Here is a 13,175-nt window from a genome sequence, read left to right as displayed (position 1 = left end):
TGCGGAGCCTAGCTGGAGGTCGCTGTCGTTGCCGACCGGACTGCGCATCACCCGTCTGCCTCGGTTTTTTTAGAGAAGGAGGATTACCCCGGCCTCTGCATCTGGGTGATGCATCCAGCCATTTTATTAATTATTCTAAGAGACCTTACAAAGCATTACATCAGTAAGCCTGAAGCCACCATCTAGGTGACACCTGTCGCTACTCCTATCCCCTTGATGCAGGGGTGCCGAATGTTCGAGCCTAATACCAAACTGACATCGCACTAAAACCTAACATTTAATGCCAGATGCCCCAGCCCAGCCACATGCCGGGAATAGGTCATACACCGGTCCGGCGCACTCACAGAGGCTACCACCGCCGTCATACACCTAACCATCTTCAGAGCAGGTACTGGCACAAAGACCTTGCCAGGTCAGTTGTCGACGCCACCATGGCGCCAGACAGTGCCACCGCCCTTTGCGAGGCAATCACGCCACATCCAGTGCCGAGACCCCGCTGCTCCATGCCGCCGAGACCCGCCGCCGTCGACGTGAGAGAAGGCACGCCACACCACCTCACGCCTCTTCCATCCGGCACCGCTCCTCAAACGATGCCCCCAAGAGGGAACACGATACCACAACGCCGCCATCATCCGATCCGTTGATCTTAGGACTAGAGCGGCACGAGCAGGTTGTCCATAGTTGCTTGATGATGCCTTCATTAAGGTAACGACGTAGATGCCGCCATCTCCCGCCATGACTGGAGTCGGCTCGGTTTTCACCGGCGACTATATCTCCCCAACTCGGTGCCGGATGGGAAAGCGGCAGAGGACAACCATAGACCGCTTTCACCGAAACCCTCGTCGATGGCAGTTGTGGTGTTTGTGGACGCTCACATCGCGCGATCACCGCCGATTCAAACAGAGGTTATCTCGGCATGCTAGGCCTGATCCAAGCTAGGTATGCTCCTGGGCCTTTCCTCAGCGCCGGACGAGGGCCATGTGGCTAGGGTTCCCTTCGCTGGTGTATGCGTCTGTGGCCGACAACGTTGTAGTTCCTTCGTCTATGACATCGAAAACGCCAGCCCCGATTGCCCGCTCGCCACCATTGTCGCAAATCCTCTGCCCGTGCTTCAGGTTGTCACCACCGGAGATGCGGGCCTCCACCGCTGCGCCTCCTGCCGGCGGCGCCGCAAGTACCTAGGCAGCGGTCGCGACCTTGTAGCTGAGCCCCCATGGTGAGTGTTCCCCCTCTTCCTCCTCAGGGCACTCCTTCCCCGTCACGGGATGCCTTGTTCGTCTATGGAGCGCACCCACGAGCCCCCCCCCCCCCCCCCCCCCCGCTCTAGAGGGGTAGCTGCTGGCGGTGCACACCCGCCGGCTGTGGTGTCCGGCTTATCTGGAAATCAAGGCCTTCATCAACATGAATGTGGGATGGCTCCTGCATATGGCTATGGAGGGCCTTAGTTCCCGGTTTAGAGCCACAACTTGCAATACTTGGCACAGAGTGGACAACCTCCATATGTAGCTACAGCACCAGGGGCAGCCCCTCCTACTTTGTTCATACCAGGGGGTTTCGAGCTTCGCAGCAGCATGCAACTTTATCGGTCGGTCAGCAGGGCGCCGCTCAAAAGCGTAAGAAGGAGAAACCACAAAATCAGCAGCCACAGTTCGGAGGTAACTTGTAGCTAGGTTACCAGCACCAACACTAGTATGGAACAGTGGGGCGCTCGTTCACGTCTCCGGAGTTGCTGCAAGTGGAGTCCAATTGGGCCTCGTCCGTAGGAGGAGGCGGCCTTGGGTGTGCAATCACTCGGCTTAGGAGGAGGTGGTTTCGGGTGTGCATCCACGTGTTGCTGCACCGCTGGCTCAGGACGAGCCGACCGCGCTGACTGGCCACGGGCTAGGTCCAGATGGCCCACCGTTAGGTGGGCAGCCACGTGTTGTTGCGCCATCAAACGACCTTCTGCCACATGTGGAACCGGCCATGCCCGCCCCTCCCGTGTTCGCTATTACGACTGGTCAGGTCCCTAACACACTTTAGACGGCAGCCTCTCGCTTGTACCAGCGGTTAAGGCTGTCAGGTAGGGGGGTTGCTACTCCACCATCATCCCCTCCTCCGGCGGTAGAGCCGACGCGTCCTCCTTTGTTGGGGGTGGCACCTACACGCTAAAATAGTCAGCATACGGTTGCCGAAACGGTACTATGGACAATCATGAGGACTCCTTGGCCAAGGCTATGAGGACTCCTCGCCTATACAACCAAGGTATCACGTCGTCGTCCAAATCCTTTTTAATTTTTTTCCAATACAACCATTGTTTCTAAGTTAAATCATGTGGGTGTTAGTCTTGCGAAGAATGAGAAGGATATTTCTATTTCGACAAAACCTTTGAAACATTTGAGATATGATCTATTAAAAGTCACTCCATGTGTTTCTAGCAAGCCTTTTGCCTCCTATACAAATGAGGAGGAGCTGCAAGCCACATCAAATGGTCAGCTGATCTCTCATTTGGTAGGAGCGGTTTTGGATGTGGGCCTAGATGAACCCGGGCTTAGTTCACTGATTTAGCTTACAACCTACGAACGTAAATCAAAGACCGCACGTTCTAAAAAAGAGAGGAAATACCAGAAGAGAGCGAAATTATCTAAATCTCCTATTGTTTCATCATGAATGGAGTGTCTTTTAATAGCTTCGTGACTTGGCTAAATATTTATTAATTGGGGAGTGTAATAGGGAATATAATTTAGATTTTATGGCTACCTCTGAAACGGGGACACACGCTTTCTCACTAAGTCTGCTTAGCTGTCTTTCTGGTGGGATAGACTTTACTCAGATTCCAAGACCGCCTAGAGATCGTTATGGGGGCACTTTACTAGGCGTAAACACAGGGACTATGGATGTTTTTGCTAGTTTAGATGGTGAGTTTCATGTTAAACACATGGACCCTCGTCGCCGTGTATGGGATAGCCTAGGATGAGTTCAAGGCCGATTTTCTCCGTGAATTAGTTAATCTGGCGAATGATAATCCCTACCCCATTCTTATAGGTGGGGATTCCAATTTGCTTTGATTTCCAACTTAGAAAAGCCACGATAGATTTGATAATCATTGGCCTTTCCTTTTCAATGTTGTCATCGGCTGTCTAGAAATGTGAGAGGTTTCTGTGATTGGAAGACAATTCACTTGAGCGAACAGTCTTTCACATCCGACGTACAAGAAATTAGATCGCGTTTTAATGGGTATCGATTGGGAATCTAAATTCCCTACGGTGTATGTTTGTGCTCTAATTCGTATCGAGGCTATATGAGATCACACATCCATTCTCCTAACTACTAGTTTGCCATGACCACAACATAGACGCAAGTTCAAGTTCGAACATGGTTGATTGTATCGGGATGGCTTCCATACCATGGTCAAGGAGGTGTGGGAGAAAACATTGTCCGGGCATACCCCCAATACACAGATCGAATAACAAAGTGCATGCATTACGTAAATTCCATGGTGGTTTGGCTAGGCATACAGTGCATATCCTCGAAAAGGAGAAGTTTCGTCTTTCGTCTGCCATTGATGAATTAGAAGTTTTGGCAGAGGTTAGACCTCTATCTGAGCATGAAATCAAGATTAAGAGTCAACCGAATGCACAGATAGATAGCATGCTGTGTGAAGAGGAACTCAAACGGTACCAGCATTCTAACTCTCAGTTTATCCAAAAGGTGATTTGAATACTAGATATTTTCATGGATTTGCCAATGGCAAACACTGGAAGAAACTTATTCATTCACTACAACAGGATGAGGGCACGATTGATGGGAATGAGCAACTTAAATCTTATATCACTAATTATTATAAAAAATATGTTTAGAGCCCTAGAGGAAGGAAACTTCTTGATGGATGAGTCCCGAACATATGACATCACCAGGTCTCCCATGAGGAAAACAGCCTTCTAACATCCCCATATCCGAGGAGGAAGTTAGAAAGGCGGTTTTCCTAATGGAGCACAACAAAGCCTAGACTCCAGATGGTTTTCCCGCCGAGTTCTATCAAAAGTTCTGGGAAGTCATCAAACCGGATCTCCTACTTTTGTTAGCCACATACATGTTGGCCAACTAGAACTGTTTCTCTTAAACTTTGGTGAAATTATTTTATTACCTAAGGTTAATGAGGGCGAAAAGATACAACAATATAGCCCTATCTGCCTCCTTAATGTTCGTTTTGAAATATTCACAAAGGTTGCGACTATTAGGCTAAATTCGGTTGCTAAAGTGATTCACAGACAACTTTTATGCAAGGCAGACACATCCTAGATGGAGTTTTATCCTTCATGAAATAGATCATGAATTACATTGGAAGAAGTTGAATGGGGTGGTACTCAAAATTGACTTTGAAAAAGCTTATGATAAAGTCAAGTGGCCCTTTCTTCAACAGAATCTCGGAATGAAAGGATTTTCTACAGACTGGAGTGCTATGATACATTGCTTTGTTTTTGGAGGTAGTGTCCCCATTAAGGTCAATGATGACGTTGGCCACTATTTCCAAACAAAGAAGGGATTGCGACGAGGTGACTCGTTGTCGCCCATGCTATTCAATATAGTGACAGATATGCTAGCGATCATGATTGAGCATGCCAAGGCTGATGGCCAAATTGGTGGGGTAGTAAATCACGTAGTTGGTGGTGGTCTCTCTATCCTTCAATATGCTGACGATATGCGTCAGAAGTGGCTAGGCAATGCCACACTCCAGAAACTATATCCGACTCTATACAACATTGTGCTTCACAAGGTTGATACTATTGCCACGATAATTAATGGAATCATTTCTGCGAAATATGACGTTCAGAAGAGATTTAACAGGACCAAGACTCCAGCCGTGGAACATCCTACTCAAGCAGTTCTCCATGGTGCAATTGTAACATGTGTCCAATGTATTTCGTTGGAACCTACCTGGGAATGGACAATTCTCAGTGGAGTCTATGTATAGAGCTTTACTCCTGATGTGCCAACCGATAATAACAAGAAGATCTGGAAGATGAAGATATCTCTTAAGAATAAGATCTTTGCATGGTATCTTCGTTGCGGAGTCATTCTTACTAAAATAACCTTATTAAGAGAAATTGGCATGGAAGTATGCAATGTGTCTTTTGTCACCATGATGAGACAATAAAACATTTATTCTTTTAATGCAATCTGGCTCGTATGGTCAGTCATCCAAATCGCTTTGAGCTTGTATCCTCCTTGTAGTGTTGCTAATATATTTGACAACTGGTTACATGGGATTGATCACAGGTTCAGAACTCTTCTCGGGGTGGGAGGGTTTGGCGTTATTTGGTCAGTTTGGATAAGTGGAAACGATAAGGTTTTTAACGATAAAAGTACTTCGCTTCTGCAGGTTATGTACATATGTACATGGACTCTTCATTTATGGTCTTCTCTACAGCGCATGGAAAACCGAGACCTGTTTACGGAGGTGTGTTCACGCTTGAAGGCTACACCGAGTGATACTTTTATCTGACATAGGTGGCAACATGATCTTAATTAGGATTGACCCCCCTCTGCTTTAGGCGTTATACGGCCTCTACAGGTTTCTTTGTATTTCACATTTGTATTTTTCCTTTGTGTAAGAGCATATTGTTTGGCCATGTGCATCTTAGTTATGCAGAGGTTGGCCCAGTGTGTAATGCTTAAATCTTTTAAGTAACAAAGTGCCCCTTTTCTAAAAAAGAAAGCCACCTGCCGCTGGGGAAGCTGTTATTCCAGGAGGAGGGCAATACCCTTGCCCTTGCTCTTCTTTGGAGACCCCGTTCAATCGGGGACATGCTTTGCAGCACCAGTTGGATCAAAGACTACCCATCAGCATCGAAGTAATAGAGAATTTCGAGGCACGCCAAAAATAAAGATTTTCTCAGATGGTTTCCGGTATAGGCCAAGGTTAGGCCCTCCTTACAAGCTTTCAGAGTAAGACAAAATGTAATGGTGGCTCACAAGTAGAGGGGAGTGGTGGCGTGGAAGAAGATCAAGCTTGCATACCCATCTTATGAACAATTTTGCGAAAACAAATTAATATCTCAGACTGACATAAAAAAGCACGACTTAGCAACACTGTTCTCTCGATATTAAAAGGTAATATTACTTGTTCAAGAAAACTCTGAAGGAAATAAAACTTTCATATTTCTGCAATGACGTGACATCATTGGGTCATGCTCCCACGATACACTAGTGTTGCCGCAGCATTATAAGATGTTGTTTTACATCATCAGGATACTTTTTTCATTCAAAAGAGCAAAGTTGTGTGCTCACTACGATGGGAGACCTGCAATTTCATGACACATGTCAGCATCAGTGCAAATATATAGGTTTCATGTTACTATACAGTAGATAACATAACATTAAGCATGAAAAAGTTGAGGTAACAAAGTTATTAAAATCATGATTCTTTTCTTTTTATGACTTCTTTTGGACGAGGAATGAGTTCATCAACTTTCTCGTGTCTCTCGCTCGGGGAGAGTAGGATAGGTTCATTTTTCATTTGACACTACAAAAAACCCCAGTGGTGCATCTTTTCTCCTACCATTTAAGTTTTGATCATTTCAAGAGTAGACCATAAAAAATAATTAAGCATTTTTCTAGAGATTACATATTCTAATGCAAAACATCTCAATCATAGCTTACTGAATTCATGGCGGATGATGGTTAGAATGTCAGTAGGCCACATCTTAAGAAAACACATGCGCACTGGACCTACTAAGAAAATGGCCATCAAGTCATGTGTATTATTTGCAATTTAAGCTTCCTTCCCCGTTCTTATACACGCACATGCGCACTGTACGCATATGCATTCGTCTTGAGGTGTTTAGTAATACCGTGTATAAGAAATATAAAGCTTCATCTAGCACTTTGAGGAATGAAATCATTCATAAGAAGACAAGTGATATTTGGGAAATGGATACAATGCATATAACACAGGGAAGGTCTAGACTTATACCTTTGCAACTTAATGAAATTAACATTTCACAATAAAGAGCATGTGCGTGTCTAAAGGAAATTACATACCTCCTCGTTCATTCGTAGCTAAAGGTTACTGAGCTTTTTCACAATGTCCTGAATGGTAGGTCTGTTCTTCTGATCAATCTCCACACATTTCAGAGCACTATCGATGCAGGCTTCTACTTGATTGAGTTCATCTTCTTCTAACTCGTACTCGGACATTATTGTCTCTAGTTTCCATTTTTCTGTTACCTGGATATTTTTCCAAATTATCCTCCGTGGCAATGTAATATATAGTGATTATAGGAGAGTATTATCAATTTTAATCTTTAAATAATGAAGTGGTGTTTATTCTTACTTCATCAATATATTTCCTTGCATGCTTCTGGTTAGTGCTGGAACTATTCTTCTCTCTTGTGGAGATCTCTAATATGACCAGGCCTAAACTATATATGTCGGAGCGGGCCGAGATTTCACCGTTATATAGATACTCTGGGGCCATGTATCCACTAATGGCAATAACAAATAAATTAATCAGCATTACTGCAGATGTAAAAATAAATAGTACCTCAAATATTTGATATATTATTATAATGAGAGCGAAGCTTACACAGATCCCACAACACTTCGTGTGTTCATTCGGGTTTGTTCTTGGCCAAATATTCTGGAGAATCCAAAGTCGGCAATCTTCGGTGTCATGTTGCCATCCTGTAATATATTTTGAGGCTTGAGACCCAAGTGGAGTACAGGACTAGGTAAGGTATGCAGAAAATGTATACCTTGACAAATCCCCTTTATTATCTTGAAGCGTATGTCCCATTCAATGCTACTAAATTCACCTGAGTAACATACCATAGATTCTTTTAATGGATTCAAATGGTAAATATTTTTTGGAATAAGAATGACAAATTCGTTTTGGAAGTGAAGAACCTCCGCCATGGCAGCAACAAAAAATATCTTGGGAAGTGAACAACCTCCACCAAAACAACAAGATTCTTCTATTGATAATGGGTGATGTTATCTTTTGTTGAACCTTGTTATATGAAGTTAAGGGAACTTATACCAAGCAATGTTAAAATTCTAAACCACGTAAAAATTGAGAAGCATTGAAAATAAATGGATGGGATAGTGAAATTTATGACATACCAACAAGACTCTTGTCAAGGCCCCCCTTAGGCAAGTATTCATAACAGAGTAAGGTTTCAATAATTTCTGCAATAATGTGTCTTCCATTGCTCTGCACCAGTCTGTTTTGTGCTTCCCGGCAGAATGCTACCAACTTCACAATATTTTCATGTTCGAGCACCATAATATTTTGAAGCTCATTGTCAAATATTGTTTCACGTGGCACAGGGGAATTTTCTGCGAGTTTCTTCACAGCAACCAATTCACCACTATCGAGAATCCCCTGTTTAATGGCACATAAATTAATTTATATTAGAACAGTATTTTTGCCAACCTCTGAATACAAGGAGAAAGATTTGGCAAAATCATACCTTATAAACTTCCCCAAAGGCACCTTCACCAAGCTGTAGCTCCTTGGAGAAGTTACTCGTGATTTTCTTCAGAAAGTCTAATGGTACTTTGTTCGGTAAGGTCTCTAGGGTTACACCTTGGGTGGCCATTGCTGATACATTAAGAAGTTAATGATGTGAGAAAAAACTTCCATTTCACCAACGCATGTAATTTGTTGAGCAACATCAGACTAAGTATGCACAAGGACGGTGAATCTGGAAATAATTTAGCAGTTTGTCGAGTGCAACTGACCTTGGAGACGAGCAATTGGCCAGGGATCCACGCTGGGAAGAGAAAACCAAGAGGGGGTGTTCTTAAGATCTGGGATGGATGGATTCCTGCTGCCAGTGCCTCTTGGTATATATAAAGCAAACCAAGGAGATATTTATGATCAGTTGACTTGACTCCTACTCATCCTCATCTATCGACGCGGTTTAGTCTGAGTAACGTGCATGTTATTTCACCTTGGACTCTCCCTGGTCTGTAGATGCGATCTGGCATGATTTTTTGTTTTTATCTGGTGGACAACTAGTGTCAGATGCATGAACTTAATTTCATGACATTTGCAGGACGCAAAGTCGGCTAATAATTACTCCCTCCATCCCATAATAGAAAATCATCTTTCGAGCTATGTTAGATGAGCTTGAAACTTATATAGATGAGCTTGGCATAGTCTTCATAAAAACTCACTCATGGTACGCTTTCTTCTTTCTTATTTAGATATACTTACCCCGTTTCATACGCAAAACATTATCTTTTTGTTGCTTTCTGTGTATGCTTGTAATTGGCGGTTATTAAAACAAAAGGACAAGTTAATTAAAATGGTTTGCTCGTGAACTTTCTGTGTCATGGCCGTCCTAAATGTATACGTACTTTCAAGCTAGCAGACGTCTAGGTCACTGTATTCTCACATCATGGATTATATATCACTGTGTTATTTTTGAGGATATGAAGCTTTCGTGCTGGTGAATAATTAATTACCTGCATGATGATTAGCATTGCATTGCATTGCATTGTAGTAGTACATGACAATTGCGTATACGATTAGTTAAGTACGCGTATGGTAGTAAAAGTTGGACCTAAATAATCCATTTTGCTCATTGTGTCCTTGTGTGTTGTTTGATCCTAGTGCCACAAAGCAGCTATAGGCCTATAGTAAAAACGGAAATTCCATAGTCACGGAAACGGAAAGTCCCATTTCCACGTCTGTTCCACCGGAAAATGTCGTTCTGTTTTTGTTTCTGTTTCCACATAAAAAAATCCATTTCCGTTTCCGTTTTGCAAATTTTCGTTTCCATTTTCATATTTCCTCTCTGTTTCTATTTTTTCTCCAGAAAAACGGAAAGTTTCCACTCCATTTTCATCCCTAGTCCTTGCATTCAAGGAATAGGTGGGCCACAATTCGGTACACCTCCCTACAAAATGTATAAAAGGTAATATAGACCTTTGACCTACTGTCGTATGTATATACATATAGGCCCATGCGTGCATCTTTTTTTCTCTTCACTTAGAGTTTCACTTTTTATTTATTTTTAGTTTTGAAGTTTTAAAAATATTGAGCTGATAAGCTTCAAACTAGAGACCTCTAGTTAGACTATACACCGAGCCAACCAACATCACATATTAGTAGTAGTGACAATTTTAGGTATGACACTGCTCTTAGTTATAAAACGCAGTGGGTTTCCTTTTTTTGCGAGTTTTCATCTTTTTTTCTCCATTTTCTTTTTATTTTTTCTAACTCGTGATTTTTTTTTTAAATTGTGAACCTTTCTTAAATTCAAGGGAAAAAAAATTCAAATCCATGACCTTTGTTTGAATCCTTAAAGTTTCTTTTAAAAATCTGTGAACTATTTTTCTAATTTCTGAACTTCTTTTCAAATGCATGAATTATTTTCAAAACAAGTGAACATTTTTCAAAATTGATGAAGCTTTTCTCACATACGATGAATTTTTTTCAAAATTGATGAATATTTTTTTGAAAACTGGCTGGCAAGCTAACGTTCCCAAAACCGTCGTCATTTTCTAAATTCGTGATTTTTTTATAAAAACGGTGAACTTTTCCAATCCACGGGTGTTGGGGTGGCCTGACAGGTGCCTAACGGGAGCGGTACTATCGCCTAGTTGGGACAAGGCCTAAGCATTTTTTCTACTTTTTTTTTTCTCTTTTTATGTTAACTCATTTTTCTTTTCTTTTTTGAAATGAAAGGGGTTTCCCCCCGCCCCAACTTTTTATTGAAAGCCAAGGTAAACCAACACACACAGACTGTTAAACAGTGCTCGGCAATAGCCAAAGAGAAGCTGTCACAGACGGGAACATGAGCAGGGTTCAAACAACTACCCTAATACAGCTGGTTTTTAAACAAGTCTAAAAATGGATGCATAGCCAGTAAAAACACACATGCTAGCCCTCGGGAAGATCAAAGAAAGAGCAGCCAACTAGCAATACATGCCCCAGCTATGGATCCAGTTCTCCTCTTCTATTATTCCCTTCATCTCCAGGCGATTGTAAGCAATTCCCCTCTTCGATAGTCCAGCAGCTTTATGCACCGGAGAAGAAGAACACCCTGAGTTTCTGAGCATAAGATTTTCCATTGCCTGATCGTTGCCCCCAACAGATTCAAGACACAGTGTATACTTCGCCATCTTCGCCCCTGGAAAAAAGATCATTTCGCAAACGCCATAAGCTCCACAAGGCAGTAGCAGCAGATATATTCAAAGCTTCACAATGTTTTCGTTTCCTCCAGAAGGAGGATAACACAATAAAAGAGTCAGGTACAGTAATCTTAAAGCATTCAACTAACAGTTCCCAGACCTTCCTGGCAACAATGCAGTCAAAGAACAGATGTTGAATAGTTTCTAATTCATCACAAAAGACACATGTCTACGTTTGGCCAAGTTGTCTGGTCAGGCTCTTATTGTAGTAAATCAACCAAAGAAAAACATGAATATTAGGGGGAACTTTAATTTTCCATATATCATCTTTGATCTCAGAAGTGATCCCTCCAAAGTTAATCAGTTTGTAAAAAGACTTGACTGAATATTTACCAGACGAGTCCAGCCTCCAAATAGGCTGATCTGGTGAATCAGATAATACCACTTGTTTCACTATATTAACGAGCTCACCCCATCTGGATAGAGTCTCTCCATTCACACATCTCCTAAAGGTTAGCTGGAGTTCACCCTCAACCCACACTTGTGCCAGTGTAGCTTCTTGTTGTTGACAGATTTCAAACAAATCCCAAAAAGCAGTTTTTAGGGATAAATCCCCAGTCCATGTGTCATGCCAGAAGGCAATATTTTTACCATCCCCAGGGATCCACCTATAGAAGTTTTTAGTTGCTGTCAATGCCCAGGCTAAGCTTTTCATAAAGGGGGATACCGAGGTAGTTCTAGTACTAAAAAGGTTTGGATTATCAACATTATACTTGTAAGCCAAAATCTTTTCCCAATCACTAGCTCTATCGTCAAAAAATCTTTTCCCCCAAGAAGCCAGGAGGGCCATGTTGAAATCTCTAAGGTTGGGAACCCCCAAACCACCATACTCTTTCCTCCTGGAGATCAGGCCCCAACTAGCAAGATGATACTTATGATTATCTCCCACATTTCCCCAGAAGAAATGAGACATCTGAGAAATGATCATGTCAATGGCCCATTTAGGAAATTTAACAATAGACATCAAGTAGGTAGGGATACTGGCAATTCAGGTAGTAAGCAGAATCAATTTACCTCTATATGAGAGAAATCTCCGCAACCACCCGGCTATGTTCTTAATAATCCTGTCTACAATGGGTTGCAAGTATTCCTTCCTAAGTTTTTTAAAGTGCAGAGGAACACCTAAGTATTTAAAGGGGAAATCCCAAGCTGACAACAGAACACCTGAGCAAATTCTTTAGCCATTTGATCAGGTATATTGATAGTATGCAGATCACTTTTGTGAAAGTTAATTTTCAAACCAGAAAGTTACTCAAAGCAGGTTAAGATCCACTTCAGGTTCTTGGCACATTCTACAGAATTGTCAAGGAAAAGGATCGTGAGCATATTGCAGGCTGGCCACTCCCCCAGGGATTGCATTGGGCAGAAGCCCACATATCAAGTTATTATTAACAGCTTTATGTAGCATTTTAGAAAAGACATCAGCCACCAAATTAAACAACAAGGGGGAATGGGGGTCGCCTTGTTTTAAACCTTTACCCATTGGTGTCATTAATTCTGACCTGGAATGTCCCCTGGTGAATAGTAGACATCACCCAGCCCACCCATTTACTGCCAAAGCCTCTAGAAGAAGCATTTCCTTCAAGAAATCCCAACTTACTCTATCATATGCTTTCTCATAGTCTAGTTTAAGGATTAAACCACTGGAACCAGATCTATGAATGTCATGAATAACCTCATGAGCCATAACCACACTTTCCAAAATGAACCTGCCTTTAATAAAGGCAGTTTGATTAGATGAGATAAGTTTGTCACATAAAGGGGAAACCCTAGTAGTCATGGCCTTGGAGAAAATTTTAACAGCACAATTACTTAAACTAATAGGTCTAAAGTTTTTCATATCTCTAGCCAAAGGGACTTTAGGTATGAGGGTAATGATGGCATAGTTCAGCTTATACATATCTGAGCACCATTCTCAAAATCTCTAACCATCCACATAAAATCATCTTTAATTAGATCCCAGAAGGTTTGGTAAAATAAAAAGGAGAGGC

General features: G+C 42.3%; 1 protein-coding gene across 1 annotated transcript; it reads right to left on the bottom strand.

Moving 5' to 3' along the window:
* Positions 1 to 6,242: 6,242 nt before the first annotated feature.
* Positions 6,243 to 8,785, bottom strand: LOC123048097 (cysteine-rich receptor-like protein kinase 26). The gene is made up of 7 exons (XM_044471266.1): positions 8,725 to 8,785; positions 8,454 to 8,584; positions 8,104 to 8,365; positions 7,737 to 7,796; positions 7,568 to 7,665; positions 7,024 to 7,209; positions 6,243 to 6,283 (listed from the first exon to the last, which is right to left on the bottom strand). The coding sequence occupies exons 2-6, from the start codon at positions 8,580 to 8,582 to the stop codon at positions 7,042 to 7,044; spliced, it is 717 nt and encodes a 238-aa protein (XP_044327201.1). The 5' UTR covers positions 8,583 to 8,584; positions 8,725 to 8,785; the 3' UTR covers positions 6,243 to 6,283; positions 7,024 to 7,041.
* Positions 8,786 to 13,175: the final 4,390 nt, after the last annotated feature.

This window comes from Triticum aestivum, chromosome 2D, assembly GCF_018294505.1.
Source record: "Triticum aestivum cultivar Chinese Spring chromosome 2D, IWGSC CS RefSeq v2.1, whole genome shotgun sequence".
In the NCBI taxonomy this organism is placed as follows: domain Eukaryota; kingdom Viridiplantae; phylum Streptophyta; class Magnoliopsida; order Poales; family Poaceae; genus Triticum; species Triticum aestivum.
This window is presented reverse-complemented; position numbering and strand designations above follow the sequence as displayed.